Source organism: Pyrus communis, chromosome 14 (assembly GCF_041283825.1).
Source record: "Pyrus communis isolate YQ-2024b chromosome 14, ASM4128382v1, whole genome shotgun sequence".
Lineage (NCBI taxonomy): Eukaryota > Viridiplantae > Streptophyta > Magnoliopsida > Rosales > Rosaceae > Pyrus > Pyrus communis.
Window position 1 is genome coordinate 8961432 of NC_142578.1, and position 16716 is coordinate 8978147.

The 16716-nt window shown below is 36.5% G+C and overlaps 2 protein-coding genes and 1 non-coding gene across 3 annotated transcripts; all 3 read right to left on the reverse strand.

The window, feature by feature from the left end:
* Nucleotides 1-142: 142 nt before the first annotated feature.
* On the reverse strand, nt 143-214 carry TRNAQ-CUG (transfer RNA glutamine (anticodon CUG)). The gene has a single exon. It is a non-coding gene; the product is annotated as a tRNA-Gln (tRNA).
* Nucleotides 215-1032: 818 nt separating this feature from the next.
* On the reverse strand, nt 1033-3429 carry LOC137713519 (F-box protein SKIP8). The gene is made up of 3 exons (XM_068452825.2): nt 2636-3429; nt 1794-1990; nt 1033-1558 (listed from the first exon to the last, which is right to left on the reverse strand). The coding sequence occupies exons 1-3, from the start codon at nt 3101-3103 to the stop codon at nt 1306-1308; spliced, it is 918 nt and encodes a 305-aa protein (XP_068308926.2). The 5' UTR covers nt 3104-3429; the 3' UTR covers nt 1033-1305.
* A 9742-nt stretch (nt 3430-13171) lies between these two features.
* On the reverse strand, nt 13172-16676 carry LOC137713962 (SUN domain-containing protein 5). The gene is made up of 4 exons (XM_068453322.2): nt 16116-16676; nt 13942-15281; nt 13746-13831; nt 13172-13625 (listed from the first exon to the last, which is right to left on the reverse strand). The coding sequence occupies exons 1-4, from the start codon at nt 16390-16392 to the stop codon at nt 13370-13372; spliced, it is 1959 nt and encodes a 652-aa protein (XP_068309423.2). The 5' UTR covers nt 16393-16676; the 3' UTR covers nt 13172-13369.
* Between the last annotated feature and the right edge of the window lie 40 nt (nt 16677-16716).

The following is a 16716-nucleotide window of genomic DNA, read 5'->3' on the forward strand; positions in this document are numbered from 1 at the left end:
GAGAGAAGGGATGGTCCCATTGTTTTCCCAGTAGAATGGGAGGAGTGAGAGGGCTGGATAATTTCCTTCCCACTCTTTCATTTTTTGTTTTCGGGCCAAAAATATATGATATTAGAGAGTGGGGAAAAAAAAAAACGAAGGGAGGTTCCACCGAGATTTGAACTCGGGTTACTAGATTCAGAGTCTAATGTCCTAACCGCTAGACCATGGAACCTCAGATGCTTCTTTACTTCACCTTATTATATTTACTCATTTACTCTGACAACCCCTTTTGGCTTCTCTTTACTCACTTTCAGAATCATGGTTAAATTCACCTAGACCTAACAAAATCACGCACACCAATACATCATGGTAACTCAACACAAGCACACATAAAAAATAATGTTTCGATCGAGCTTTAATTGATCATACTCGTTTTAAGCTATAAAACTCGTTACTAATCAGGTCTTGACACTCAACACATATCCAGTCATGTTTTCAACATTCATAGACCATTACAAGGAATAGGCATTAGAATTGCTTAATTTTTTTTAGTTCCATGCGTTTAAACATGTGTAAGAATCATTTCACCTCTTAAGTTTCATTTTAAATCCATAAGCAAATACTAACAATTAACAATCGGATCAGCTAGGGTGACTAGTTGATCCGATTCATTTTCCTTACTTTTTCTAATTCTAAATTCTCTCATCCTTTCACTAACCCATTTTTGTTAAGAAAACATCAGCTTATGGACCATCTTTCATTGAGAAAGAACAGAAAAATACTAGGATACGGGAAAATCTTGAGAAATCCTAATGTATATGCATCTCAATGTCTCACTCAAACATATTAAAATCTTACTTTTTTCTTTTTTGTCATGCAATAGATTCGTTAAATAAGATGTTAGATTAGAAACCGACAGGATTTGAACCCACGCCGTGGTGCAAAAACAACACTCCTCTCCACCGCTATGGTAAAAGGCCACTTGCTGAAATCTTACTTTTTTTTCAAGAGACTAGAACTGAGCACCTTTGTTCATTCAAGCTTTAAATATCATTCAAACTCATTTTCATATCCAACTAATTAATTTCGCAAAAACAAATTATGAACAATTATGATAATAACAATAACAGGACGAGAAAGGGAAAGGAAATGATAACCTCTTGACCAGAAAACAACCAAAACTGAGGTTGGAAAAATTGAAAGCATCTTTCCGGGGAAAATATAGCGAAAGTTAAATCGACTTTCTACTGCAATCGATACCACTATTTTCTTAAAACTAGTATTATGTTATATAATCGGTATCACCGTATCTTCTTTTCTTTGTTACCCCTGCACAATCTGCTGTTCACCCTCCCCATCCATCACAGAGCTATGATGATGCACCATGTACCATCGCCCGTTATGGAACTCATAGACGTTAGTCACACTGAATAGCCCAGTGTCGATTTCAACAAAGGTTTTCATGGTAACCCAAGCCATATCTGTCAGAACCCGGGCACACACATCTCGAATCTGAAAGTTAACCCCTTGCTCCCAATTAAATGCTAGTTGCCAACTCTGTATAACAGCATTATACCTAAATAGGAAGCAAAAACGACTTAGCTCTGGTGTCATATTAATAAGGTGCAAACGACAAACCAAAGAGACGGTATGGTATTTAAAACGACAAACCAAAGTTTCCTTCCTTGGACGAACTTAACACGAAAGAAAAAACATAATTTCCCAATCACTTGGACGAACTTAACAGAAGAAAACAGTCATAAAAGAAATGCAGTTGTTGTACAGCGTTGCACACAAATGAGGCATCTTACCCTGAAAAGAGTTCTCCAGAGGCATGAACACACTTCACATAATCTGCATTCAACCATAAACGACTCATTTCTGGAAGTGACCTTCCTCGGATATGGTTAAAGAATTCGGTATTGACATTCACAATCACTCTTGTAGCAGCGTAGTAAGCTTTCCATCCATTAACTGGTGTCACACTATCCTGTTCCAATGTGAAGTCCTGAAAGAAAATTTGAAAACTCGTAACAAAATATTCTTACAAAATGGTTTTGGTATCGGATGCCAAAAATAAAAAACCGACATGGATTAGGGTTTCAAAGACGGACAAAATTGCTGCTTCTAAATTAAACTAAACAGGTGTCTCAACGAGCAATCTCTCGGCCTAAATCCCATGTTATCCATAAACCAAAAGGGTTGAGCATTAGGAAGTTTAAATTGAAGGAATTTCATCATTTAAAGAATCATGCATCCATAATATGGAGACTAAATCCAAGGATATCCATTAACCGAAACAGACACCAAAAGAAAATAAAATGGGTTAATCCTGTAATCTCTCAGGCACCCATAATGTACCAAAAGTGACCATACAACAGCCTAATCTCATCCCACATATCAAACCACATTCCCAAGTTAGAAAATGTATCATAAGTAACTTGCAGGAACCCAATTCCATTGTTCCAATACTATAAACACAATGGATTTTCGATTGATAGAGATGCATAAAGGGTCCCAATTTTCCCACATTTTCTCGGCAGCCAAACACACTAATCCCTTAAATTGGCAACCACCTTGCCTTCAAATCAAAATCCAACAAACACCCAAATCCAAATACTTCAAATGCAATTCAAATTCAGTAATCACATACCTTATGGTAAAGTGCCTTCCAAGCATTATCATCATTGGCGGCCTTCCGCATGAGCGAATTGGTCATCGAAAGCCTACATAGGCTCGGGTAGTCCAGATAGCTAAGGGCATGCGTCGTAATCTCCGGAACCAGCTGCTCCATCATCGACGCGCCCGTCTGCCGCTCCAGTACGGCCGCCGTCGTCGTCGGCTTCTCCGTCACGTCCGCACCCGTCCACCCGTTCAAGTGCGGCGCGCTCACGGCCCCCGAATCGGAGCCCAAAACGACCTCTTCCCGGTGACGAGCACAGCAAGTGCAGACCTTCCCGCTTCCACTAGACGACAAGGTGGCAGAGGCAGCGCCGCCCGATTTGGGTTTGTCAGGGAGTAATCGGACGGCGAGGAGGGCAAGGAAAAAGAAGAGAAAAGTGAAAATTAGGGCTACAAAGAAGGTTTGAGGAGACGAGAGAGTGAGGGAAATAATCTCCATTCATAAGACATGAAAGCTCTGCAGAACATGAAAAACCCTAGAAATCTGGTGGTGCGAGGTCCACGAAAAGGGTGTACTACGTCTGCGGGTGGGGGCAAAACTGCGCCGGTTTGGCTCGCCGGGTTCAGGTTTGAAAAACCCTAGAAAATTCCGAAGAGATTGAAGTTTTGCAGAGATGAAGTGTGGAAAGAGAGAAAGAGAGATAGGTTGGGAGTTGGTGACTCGCGAGTCGTAATGGGCTGAGCTCTGGAGAATCAACTCGAACCGCGAGTACCGGGTCAAATATTAAAAGAAAATGGAAAATTTGCTATATTTAGCCCTGTGATGAAAATAGATTGGTAAAAATAACCCTTTTATAGTAGGCCGGCCGAAGTATTTGACTGTGATATTAATTTATTAAATTTATGAGTTTAATATATTAAATTATGATACCAATATATATAGGGAATTGTTTTTAGCATTTCAAAAATTTTATTATACATTCCAAAAATTTTATATTAAGAAAGAAAAATACATTTATGAGGAGTATAGAATGAGATTTTTGAAGTATTAATAACATTTCCTTATATATATATATATATATATATATATATATATATATATATATATGAAGAGGTTAAATTTAGCCTCATAATCGACTAGCAATAATATGGATTAAATTCTAAGATCTCTTATTTACAAGTTAAAGGGAATTCCACTAAACCGTAATACTGAGTGGCCAGTACTAATATATTAAACTTGTACTAAGATAGCAGTAGTTTATAGAAATCAAACTCAAAATGACTAATTCCTATATATATAGATATCACATTCACCGAAATCACTGTGGGACGCCTTACTAACCTATCAATTAAAAATAGCATCGCTTCAAATTTATTCTCTATTGGCTCTCTTTCACCAAAATACTCCTGACTTAGAAAATCACTATTAGTGCCAACTTCCCACTATTTGAAACTAGAATATCATTGAAGGTTAAATGCCAGAGCTGAAATTTGGCGAAGAGATGCAACAAAAAATAAAACAGAAGGTTCTGCTGCGTCTCGCATCTGGTTCTCCTCCTGCCACCACAAGCACTCTTTCCCTCAATCTTACTCCAACATCGGCAACACCAACCTCCCCGCGGAGCTTTTTTCGAAATACAGCGTCGTCGAGCACGCCAAAACTGCCCACAAAATTTCCAAATTCGGCTCGAATTTCCAGAATTGGGCATATGGGTTATCGTCATTGTTGTCCTTGTAGTCTATGGTGTAGGCGCCAGTGTCGGATGGTGATTCGAGAGGGGTGAGGCTGGCGTTTATGTTCGTTGTGCACGCCTGAGGACGGGGCACTGAAGAATGAGGTCTTATTTGTTGTGGAGAGATAAAAACGATGAGAGAGGATCTTTGTTGGATTTTTTTGTGAGAATTTAAGGAAATTTCTAATTACATTTGTTTATTGTACATTGTATAGTTATAAATTATTGTAAATTTTTTATTTAAAATTGAATATAAACAATACCTGACAAAAACTGCTCACATGATGTACGATGAACGAATATGATTGAAGGATCAGGCGAGGATTCTCATTCTAAAACGATGGGTAAAGAGTGTCGTAGTTTCTGTGCTCGTGTTGTTTTCGTTAGATACCCCATATCTTAACAGGTCGTGCCATGTAACACTCCTTAAAGTAAACGGGAAAAAAGTGTCGTAGTTTCTGTGCTCGTGTTGTTTTCGTTAGATACCCCATATCTTAACAGGTCGTGCCATGTAACACTCCTTAAAGTAAACGGGAAATATGACCAGTCCCGAAAATCAACCCGGTTAATATTATTAAATAATATGACCCTACTCGTTACCCGTTAAAGAAAATACATTTCAAATCAATAAACAATAAAAATCTAAAAAATAAAATTTGATGAGTAGAATAAAGCATAAACGACAATGGACGACTAAATTTTAATCTAAGGTTTATGGATTATATTGTCAGATTTCAAAGTTGATTCCTTCACGAAAATTGTAAAGTTTGTCACTACGAGTGATTGTATTTTTTTTTTTTTTTTTTTTTACATTTTTCACAATTTTCACAATCCTACAATAATTATTGTTAATTTTATTAATTTTGCACTCAAATAAAAAACCACTATTCATGAGATTTGGAGGGTTTTAAAAATCTAAATGACTATGTAACCATCGTCTAAGAGTGGAGGATGCAATCACAAGCGTTTATATATGCTTTCACATTTTCAAACTTGTATATTAATAATTATAAATTTTATTTATTTTGAACTTTCTTAAAAATATTATTCACGCAATCACGAACTTTGGCATATTTTTTCACTTTTTTCACACTTGTAAATTAATTATTGTAACTTTTTAAATGTGTTTGATATTTTTAAATTACTTAATATTTTTAATATAATGGTTTTTATGATTTTTTAATCACTCTTTTCCTACCGTATATTACAACAATAAATAAATAAATAAAACTTTTTTTTAATACAGTAATACAAGAAGTAAAATAAAAATAATACAATAATACATATTTGGGTAAATGACAAAAAACTACCTCAACTATGGGTCTCACGACATTATCATACCTCATCTTTAGAATTTGGTCCAATGTTATACATTCCGTTAGTTTGGCGTGAATTTCTCAGTTAAATGCTGACGTGGATTAATCCGAGGCCCATTATCTATTAAACAAAATTATTAAAATATTATTAAAAACTATTAAAATAATAAAGAAAAAAAACCTCAGTCTCTTTCCCCCCTTCTCTCTCTTCTCCTTCATCTTCATCTTCTTCCCCCTTTCTGCAACCCAAAAAAAAGAATTAAAATCATCAAAATATCTTTTTTCTTAACGTGTCAAAACAGGCTACTCGTGTGTCACCAGCGTATAAACCTGTTAAGGACCCGTTATCAACGGGTTCTTATCGTGTGATCGATAATGACCCAATTAGTTATCGTATTGACCCGAAACTCGTTATTTTCATGTTGTTTACGTGTCGTATTAACAAGTTGTGTAAGAAATTGCTAGGTCTAGTAAAGAGGGATAGTAAAGGAGGAGTTATTGATAGAAAGATAAAAGTTGGGTATTTTGGGTATAGATTGTCAGTAGAGATTGAATGTTTAATCCAAAGCTAGTAGAGATTGGCGTGTTTATGAGCGAGCCATTAAAGCCAAGGTAATGCTAAGGAAGCTAAATTTGAAAATAAAATATTATAAACTAAATGACATGAAAGTTATTTATCGCAAGTCTGCTAGCAATATCCATGGCTACTCAAAACTCTTTCTTGCCGACTTCTAAGTTCCCTTTGCCAAAGAAAGACCGAAATAAGCTTACATTTATAGGCATTGGAGGCCCTTAACCCCTCTTTTTTATTAGGTTGTATTGGTTCCATAACATGGATCATTTCAAACCCGGCTTTTCATGAATATTGAACCCATCAACTAGATTTTAGTGCGCTCAATAATTCTCCCTTGATATTCTATATATTCTTTTGGAAATCCTAGATATTCTTAGCATGATACTAGGGAATCTCATTGCTATTACTCAAACAAGTATGAAACGTATCCTTACGTATTCATCCATAGGTCAAATTGGATATGTAATTATTGGAATAATTGTTGGAGACTCAAATGATGGATATGCTTTGTTGTCGTTTTATATGTATATGATTACAATTATCTATGTTCCCAATGTGGATATGAAGTAGCACTAGGTGGGCTGTTAGCTAGTGTGTATCCTCTTACGAGAATAGAGTATGATATAGATCAACCATAAGAGATATACATGAAAGTATTTGCCCTAAGGGGGAATCCTAGAATTTTGTTTGTTTTCTGGATGTCTTACCGTCCCCTAGGGCCGACAGAGCTATTTTCACATCCTCATCTGTCTTTGTAGGGCGGGCTTCATTTCTTTTAGGTTACCCTAATGCATACCTCTCTTTTGAACAAATTATTGACCGGTTTTCATGTCGTGAATTAGCTGTTGACGCGGAAAAGGGAATTTGAAACCTCGTTATCCTAAGATAGGTATATTGGAACTTACCAAGAGCATTGATAAACGTGTTCATTCTTATTGGTGACAAATCATTTAGTTTGCAAATTGTCCACAAATTTAGTCTCCTTAGTATTACCCTAAAGCCAATTACCCAAAGAGTAATGCTAGAGAGACTAAATTCGTAGACAAATTTTGCAAACTAAATAATGTGTCACCAATAGAAATAAACACGTTTATCAACGTTTAAGTAATAACAATCATCAACTTACATGTCATTTAGTTTGCAATATTTTGTCTACAAATTGAGTCTCCCTAGTATTACCCAAAGAAAAATATTAAATGTTCTTTATTCTTTTTTTTTTTTTTAATTTAAATCTTGGGGATGAACACTTAAGGGGATGTATTCAATTGGGAATTTTAGAGATTCTAATGCATTTATGAATTCATGGATTTTTATGGGAGTAATGCTAGGGAGACTAAATTTGCAAACTAAATAATATGTTACCAATAGAAATAAACATGTTTATCAATGTTTAAGAAACAAACTAATCATTAACTTCCATGTCCTTTAATTTTTAAAACTTTGTCTACAAATTTAGTCTCCCTTGCATTACCCTTTTTATGGAGTTTAATTGATTTGTAGAGATTCCATGTAAAATTTTGATTTAATTCCTTAAAAATCTCATGGGGAGTTGTGACAGCCTGTCCCGAACTTTTCGTACCGTAGGGGTGAAATGACGGTTTTGCCCCTAATGGATAATTGTTGTTTGTGTGGTTGTTTTGGGTTCTTGGTTGGTTGCATCCCAGCCACACATCCATCATCATCCTCATCCCTCTCTCCTATTCTCCCTATCTGTCCCGAGCTCTCCCTCTCTCTCCCTTTCCTATCTTTTTGTACGGACAACACCATAAACCCTTGAAACCTTCACAGATCGAGGAAACAAGTTATATAGTTGTGCTCGTGAGGTCCTTAGGAGTTCAACCATACCCATTTCAGGTAAGTATACATTCGTTTTCACGTCGAACTTCGAATCCCCCGATTTGGTCACTGTTCATGCACACATTAATTCTTGTGTTTTTGGGAATTTCAAGCTTGTAGGAAGCTTGGTGAGGTCCTTAGGAGTCTCGGGGTGGTTCGTTTGAAGGTTTTGGACGTCGGGATCATGAGTTGCAGGTTTGGCTAGAGTTGGTGGTGTTTTCCCGACGAGATTCCGTTGGTTTTAGTGCTTGAAAGTGGTATGGATTTGTTCCTCTTGTTGTAAGCTTCATTTTGGTACCAATTTTGTGAAATTTGGTTGAAAAATGAAGAAGATACGAAGTTTTGAAAATTTCCCGATTTTCCAGCACCGGCGACGACGGAATATTTCTAACGGCGTTAACGGAATCCGTCAGAGTTAACGGAATCCGTCAGAGTTAACGGAATATTCCTGATGGTGTTAACTGACGCCGTCAGTGTGCCAGGCACGTGCCTACGCGTGGGCGGCGCATGAAGGCGCGTGCGGCGTCGGAAAATTATTTTAAAAATATGGGAATGTTCCTGAGGTTGAGTAGATCACATTAGTGTATTCATACACCTCATTTGAGCTTTGTATGAGAAGTTATTTCGTATGGTTGGTTATGTGCTTTAAAATTAATGTATTTATAGTTATTTCGCATATAGGTGAAACCTATCCCGAGGACGAGTGCGGTCACTCGAGGCAAGGGGGTTACGACCCTTCTACATACCAGTAAGTGGGCTTTTGGTTTTCCGTATATACCTATATACTTATGTTTTTCCCAGAAAGTGAAATGGAACGTTTATACGTTTATATGCCATGCATTATGTTTGCCGTTTGTTTATGCATTATTAGTTGCATATATATATATATATATATGTTGGTGTTGTGGACGCACAGGTAAGTGCCAGGTAAGTTATGGTTTATATTTATGTTCAATAGTGATTTTAGATGCATAGAGAGCTCATAACCTACACCAACGGTGTTAGTGCTCCCACCCAGAGTAGGGCACAGTCATTCACATGATGTTCATCTTCCGCACCACACGCTCATCTTGGATCCAAGTTAGGTGCACAGTCCTGTCGTACATACCACTTTAGGTGGTTCAGACTCGTAGGTGACCCACGATTATTCGCCCAGTTTTCACGTGATCGTAGCACTTGAGCGTACTTATATTACACCCAGTCCTGTTGTACAGACCACTTTAGGTGGTTCCGACTCGTGTGCAGGTATAGTTAGTGAGTTGGAGATTTGCGCTCTAGATTCAGCCGTACAGGTCACGTTAGGTGACTCCAGCTGACAGATTACATGGCATTGTTTGGCATTACCTGAGTACTTGCATTTTATTTAGAGGCATTTGATATGGCATATTTCTGAGCATGACTTATATATATATGTATATTCTATTTCTGAGAAGTATACAAGTTTTACGGCGAGGGGTTAGAACTTTGTTTATGAAATGGTTTTTGAAAAGTTTTGTTTTTGCCCACTCACACTTTCTGTTTTGTGCCCTTCCAGGTTCTAGTTGGCTATCACTTTTGGTGGCTCCCCAGAGGATTTTTCCCGCATATTTGACAGATTATCACCAGTGTAGGACCACCTTTGGGTATGGTTATGTAGTGTTGTTTCTCCCGGACTGCATTAGGTCTTCCGTGCTCTGAACTTTGTTTTTCACACTTACGCTTGCACATGTATGTTCTTTCTTCGTGTATAGCTGGTTTTTATTTATTCGTACTTTTATTTTTATTTATTAGCTTCCGCATTGTGCACATGGTTACGTCACTTCCACGTGACGGCCACCATGCCCTGATCTCGGTCGGGGTGTGTCAGGAGATGTGAGATTTGTGAATACTTAAAATACACTCCAATTTCTCTCCAATTTCCTCTAATTCCTCAATGTTTTCAAATTCTTTAAAGGAATTGTTATTAGCAGTCCAAAAATCTCATTTGGTACTTCAAACTTTCTATAATTAGAAAAGAAAAAAAAATACATTTGTGAGAAGTGTAGAATAAAAATTTTGGATTACTAATAACAATTCCCTTCTTTAAAATTAAATTCTAATTGAAAACACTTGGAATGTTATAAACTTCTTTAAAATCCTAATTGAATACACCCAGATTTTTAAAGATTTTAATAAACTATTTTAAAATTCTGATTGAATTTCAATAAATCACTTAAAATCCTTGTTCAAATTATTTTTTAGTGCTACTGAACTCAATTGTCCTAACTTTCCACCCACAGTATAATAAAAAATTTAATGACAAAACTTATTCTCTTTGAAAACGACAATTAAGGCCCTTCATATTGTCAAATAGACCTAGCATTCATGTCGTGTTTTCAATGTTCATATCATACCCAATATCTTAACGGGTCATGTTGTGTAACACCCATTAAAATAAACGGGTAAAATGACTCGACCTGATAATATTAACAAGTAATATGATCCAACCCGTTACCCGTTAAGGAAAATATATTTTAAACCAATAAATAATCAAATGAAAAACATAATACTAAATAAGTATATACATACCATATTGTCACATCCAAAACATAAAAACACATTTTTCTTTTAAGTATATTTTCGCTTACCTAAATTGATCAAATGGTAAAATTGGAAAATATTGGAATAGAGAAGAGGTTTTTTCATCCAAAAAAGTTCTAAGAATACAAGTGAAATAGAATCCAACGGTACAGATTTACTTTCATTTATCTTACGGTTATTATTTAAGTAAAGTCTTTAATAGTTTTTTAATTAATGTAGAAGTGTAAAAAATATAGAAAAAATATATAAACGCTTGTAATGATAAGCTTTACAACTTTCATGAAGAGCTTAACTTTGAAATTCACCATTATAATCATATAAATCATAGATCAAAATTTAACCGTTAATTGTTGTTTACATTTACGCTTCATTGTTCTCATCAAATTTTGTATTTTTCAGATTTTCTTTTTTGAAAACATGATCTGTTAAAGGATGCAGGAAGATGAACGGTTTGGATCGTTGATATTATATTCAGAGTTTTACAGTTAGTGAAAATATTGCTTGATGTTTATAAAGTTTCTACAAACTATATGACATTGACTCATATTTCAGTTAACCGTAAATATTGAAATGTGATATCAAAGATCTGAACCGTTCATCTTCTTACATATGCTAGATGATCATGTTTTCAAAAATGAAAATTTTAAAAATGAAATTCAGTAAGAAGAATAAAGCATAAATGACAATCGATAATTAAATATAAATTTAAGGTTTATGGATTGTAGTGTTGGATTTCGAAGGTGACCCTTTCATGAAAGTTGTAATGGTTGTCACTATGAGTGATTGTATATATTTTTTTTTTTTACATTTTTTACACTTCTACAATAATTATTATTAATTTTATTAATTTTGCCCTCAAATAAAAAACATTATTCATGAGGGTTTGGAGGATTTTAAAAATCTAAACGATAATGTAAGTGTAACCATGATCTACTCGTGGGGGAATAATAATGAATCACGAGTGTTTATATATATACTTTCACATTTTTCATACTTGTATGTATGTCTTCTTAGTTCTTGCCTATACAAATAGGAGTGTGATATCCATACACCCCATTTTACTTCTCACACACCTTTTTAATTTTCTACTGTTGGATTGAATGAATTGAACAAGATCAACGGACATAAATTATCAAGGGGTGTGCAAGAAGTAAAATGAGGTGTGTGGATAGCACACCCCTACAAATACTATACTAGTTTATTTTAATTTTGGACAACAACATGTTAAGTAAAATTTATCCTAGTAATGATAATAAGGAACTCTCATAATAAAAATAAATAATGACTAAAACTTTTTTTATTTTATTTTTAACATAATAATACAAAACTATATATTTAATATAGAATATATTAAATATATTAATATGGCTATTGTATTTTATAATAAATCTTTTAGTAATTAATCTTTAAAATTATCAAAATATTTTTTTTTCTTAACGGGTTATGTCACATCCCCACCCTGGCCCTTACCACATTCCAGGCTCGACTTCATCGTAGCACAATATTATCTGCTTTGGGCCCCGACCACGCCCTCATGATTTTGTTTCTAGGAACTCACACGAGAACTTCCCACTGGATCATCCATCCTGGGATTGCTCTTGCAAGAACTCGCTTAACTTCAGAGTTCCGATGGAATCCGAAGCCATTGAGCTCCTAAAAGGCCTCGTGCTAGGTAGAGATGAAAATATACATATAAGGCTTACAAAGCCAATCGAGCCACCGACACGAACTTATATCTAGAACCTGGAAGGGCGGTTCTGACAAACATTCACTAGTGTAGGGTTTCTTTTATGATATGTATAATTAGTAATTAAACTTCTGGACTGCATTCTGATACCTACGCTTGAGTTATGTGTGTCCTTTAATCTAAACATTTTCACTTGCAGTGATATGTTAGTCTAGTGTAATTAGTTAGCAAGTTTTTATTTATCCGTATTTTCATATCACGTTCACTTCCGTACAGCATACATGACTACATCACCCTCACGTGACGGCTAGTATGCCTCGATTGGGGTTGGGTTGTGTCAGGTTACCCACGTTTAACCCGCGTGTGTTAAGAACCCATTATTAACAGGTTCTTAACGGATCACCCCAATAATGACTCGATTAGTTATTGTGTTGACCCAAAACTCGTTATTTTCGTATCGTATCAGAAACTGTCAGGTCTATTGTCAAATCACATTTTGCCACGTCGGCAAACAAAATAACAGAAAATTTGAAAAAAAAAAAAAAAATTATAATCCGATTCCGAATCGACAGCGTCAACTTAATGTCCATTCACGACAACTCCCACAAGTCTCCCTCACAATAGCCTAAAGTGACGGCGTTAACTCATCTCCTCATTTTTTTTTTCTCTGTAACGCTTCCTCTCCCTTTCAGCTCAAGCCAAGGAAAGGGCCCGGAAAAATCTTTTTTTATTCCTCTTCAACTTTGCTGAGCAAGTGGGATTCGAATTTGTAAGTTAGAGGCCATTGTATTGTTCTAACCGACCGACATAACTAACGTTTGTTAATATTGTTAATTTCACGACTTTAGAACGAAAAGAAACAAAGAATCAAACTCCGGATTTTTTTCTTATTGACCACCTAAATTGTGATTCATCGATAAATAGAACGACATATAAACTTCTTTCTTTTTCTACAACACCCTTTCTTTCTATTATACCAAAAAACAAATCTAGATTAAAAAGTGGCCAAAAACCTAATGCTAAAGCTGGATTTGCACTAGAAGAAAATTAAGAGGAATTTCTAACTATAGATTGAAGTGATGAATATTGTCATACTGCTGCTAATAATCATCAAAACCCAACCCCCTTTTTTCCCGCATGCATTCTCAGGCCGAGACTGAGACGACGACGAGGAGGCTCCTCTGAAAAATGTCAAAACTTCAAATGAAACTAGTATCAGAATTGCAAAGCACAAAAAGAAAAGACTGACTGCTAGAACCGTAAGCTCTTTGCTTTCGAGGCTCGCTTGATCCTTCACAACCTTTTCAGAATCTAATCTGTAGTAACGAATATCAATGTCAGTGAGTGAGTCTATAGATTGATGTGAGGCAACGAGGACGAAAAATAACTGCTGGGTTGATAAGAACAAAAGCCTAGAAGTTAGATGTATATCTAACCTTAACATGTCATTTTCCCTGGCCAATACATTCACTTGAGATGAGACAACAGCTTTCCATGATTCAAGGTCGGTAATGCTGTTTTCCTGAAGAATCAAATCATGAGAAACAATTAGGTTGATAATGCTTACTGTCCCGAAAATTATATGCATAAACATAAAATGTGTAGTAAATGTTAAAAAAAACAATGGAGTACCGCAATTTCCTTCCATTGCAAGAGATCTTTAATCTCTGTTTTGCTTTCATCCAGAAGTAATGATATTCTCAACAGCTCTTTACCAACCTCCGGCAAGATACCCCCTTGTCTTCGATTTAATTCTTTGATATACTCCTCCACCACAGCTAAGTTCAGCTCGAGTGACCTCACTTTTTGCATCAAAATCTTCAGAACTGAGTCACTAGGAATTCTTCCATTCGGCTGCTGTCTAACCTTCATAACTGGCTCTGGAATCTTGCTTGCAGTTACCGGATAGTTGGTAATGTCTACATTGACTTTTTGTGGATCTTCAACAGTTTCTGTCCCTACACTAGCTGTTTGAACCCCAGTTTGACCAACACTACTTGTTTTCCAGTCAGTTGAACCAACCTCTTCTTTTGGAGAGGATTTTACAGTTGAATTAGGCTCTGGCAATTTATTGGCTGCAGGTTCTGCAGATGCCACAATCAGATCTTCAAGCATCCGCTCAAATGCGTTAATCCCATACACCTCTAGAACACTTAATGTGCAATAAAACTCTGACCCGTAGTGACTTAGTAAATCTAACTTCAAGTATCTTACCCATTTGGGTTCAGACAGCTTAAAGGTCTGAGCATGCTTGACATTAGCAGCAACAAAGTTTCCCAATGGCGACCACGCTTCTGCCGGATAGCTTAAGCTTCCAGACAATTCAAATTCCTTGAAGTTAGAAGAGTAGTGCTCAAAGTTTGCAATCTTGACAGCATCTACCAGAGTCTCTTCTGCAAGCTCAACTATAACAAACTTTCCCCCAACGGAGCAAGGATTTCTAAGGTACTTATCGTGATCCTTTCCCAATATGTTGCTTGCTCCTTTTGCTTCTTTATTGTGAGCCACCGCTTTTGCACCCTTGGATGCAGAGGCATAGTTGTACTCTGTTCCATCAGATTCAAGCCCGTGGGTTATGTTAACTAGCTGACTAGGGATATCCTGACCTTTTTCCTGCTTTGTTATGTTTCGAAATTCGTCAAAATTGAGATAGGAGGGATGAGAAGTTCTTCCATTCAGTTGTCCTGAATGATTTGTTTTGTGATCTTGTGCTTGATGTAGTTCACAAACCAAATCAGCATAGCCTAAAATACTCCAAACTAATCTATTCGTCTGTGGAAGTGAGTACTTGGAAATTGCACAGTTGTCACAAACTCCAGAATTGTAAAAGTTTTGAGATGAAGTAAAATCTAATACCATTCCATTTGTCTGTTTCCCGCTTCCATTTTCTATAAATGAGCATGCATCGTCACCGTGCTTACCATTGTGAACACTAGGACAATGTGTAGATCTGTTATCAGGAGCTGAGTTCCCTGAAGAAAATATAGCTCATGTTAAAAGAGCAAACCTGAAAGAAATAAATAGCCAAAGCTAAAAGCTAAAATGCCATCCAAATAGCTTATCCTAAAAGCATGAATCCGAATATAGCAGAAAATGTCCTCTTGGCTCCAGATGAAGAAAAGATTTGGTAAATCACAGAAACGTTTTCATTCACGAGTCACGACGAAGAATAGAAGAGTAAGAGCAGAAGAGAATTTCCCAACATTACACTTCAGCAAAGGAACATATTATCCAAAAGAAGAAGAAATAGAAAACCTACATGGATTTCCCCAGAATCCAGAGTCTTAAGATATGAACATTCTTTAACAAAGAAACAAAATCATTCAAAACCGAACTGCGGGTAATAAGAAACAAACCCCCTTAATGATAAAACGTGAGCATACAACCCAAAACCAATCGGAAATGGGCGGAGAAGCCCTTGCTCTACTTCCACCTCCACCGGAGGTTGTTGAATGAAAAAGAATTTGGAACCTATTGACATTTTTTTCACACCCATTAAGGAAATTTGGAATTCATTTCACCAATAGCAGTGTCCAAAACAAATTTTTCTTCTCAACTCATTATTTTGTAACATTTGGATATCTTTTCTTTGAGACACGTATTAGCATTCTATCCTGTCTATCCAATCTATTGATACAAAATACAGATTGGGGAAATGGGTTTGCTAGAAAATACAAAACTGAGAAATGGGCATCAAGGAATTAGAATTTACAGGTAAAAAGGGGCAAACTTTACAACAAAAAAAATTCAAATCCAGAAAACCAAACGAACCAAAGACAAATGAAAAAAAGATAAATTATAGATACCTCCATTGCCATGGCCGAGACCAAGCCTAGAGTAGAACAGGAAAACAAGGCACCAGAGAGAGAAGATCAAAGAGAGAGAAAGCTCGTAGAAGCTCTTGCTCTTGTTGTTGTAGCATTTCTTGCTTTTGCTTTTGCAGCTTTCTCCCCCAATGTTTTTCTGAAAACTGCAGCTTTCTCCTCCACTGCTGCTTTTCTGAAAATGGAAGCTGTCAATGCTGGTGTGGTGGTCTCTGGTTTGGGTTTTGATATAAAAGGAGCCGTTCCGGGGCTTCTTCATCTCTCATCTGTGCAAAAATGGCCTTTGGGTTGGAGGGTTTTGGTGGGTCTTTCTGTTTCATCAAAAGCCATAGCAGAGAGAGAGAATGGGGGATTTCCTCAGGAATTGGAATCGGGAAAAGTCCTTGTCTGCTTTTTGTGGCAAATTGTTTGCGGAAAGCGCTCTTTGCCGTTGAGAGGCGCGGAAGTCGCTTTCGGATCAAGTTTGGAGTTTTAAGTTTTTGACCCGTTTCTTAATAACGGTATAATTTGGTGCCAAGTTTCAACCCGCCACTTCCCACCGCCAGACTCACCAAATTTGCTCCCTAAAGTGAACCCTAATTTG

Excerpts from the sequence above, each read along its gene's own strand:
- LOC137713519 (XM_068452825.2), bottom strand. The coding sequence starts at position 3,103 with ATGGAGATTATTTCCCTCACTCTCTCGTCTCCTCAAACCTTCTTTGTA. Across the intron at positions 1,991-2,635 it reads GGAAGGCACTTTACCATAAG|GACTTCACATTGGAACAGGA; the intron begins GTATGTGATTAC and ends ATTTTCTTTCAG. Across the intron at positions 1,559-1,793 it reads TCTGGAGAACTCTTTTCAGG|GTATAATGCTGTTATACAGA; the intron begins GTAAGATGCCTC and ends CTTCCTATTTAG.
- LOC137713962 (XM_068453322.2), bottom strand. The coding sequence starts at position 16,392 with ATGAAGAAGCCCCGGAACGGCTCCTTTTATATCAAAACCCAAACCAGA. Across the intron at positions 15,282-16,115 it reads TCTCGGCCATGGCAATGGAG|GGAACTCAGCTCCTGATAAC; the intron begins GTATCTATAATT and ends TATTTTCTTCAG. Across the intron at positions 13,626-13,745 it reads AGGGAAAATGACATGTTAAG|ATTAGATTCTGAAAAGGTTG; the intron begins GTTAGATATACA and ends TCGTTACTACAG.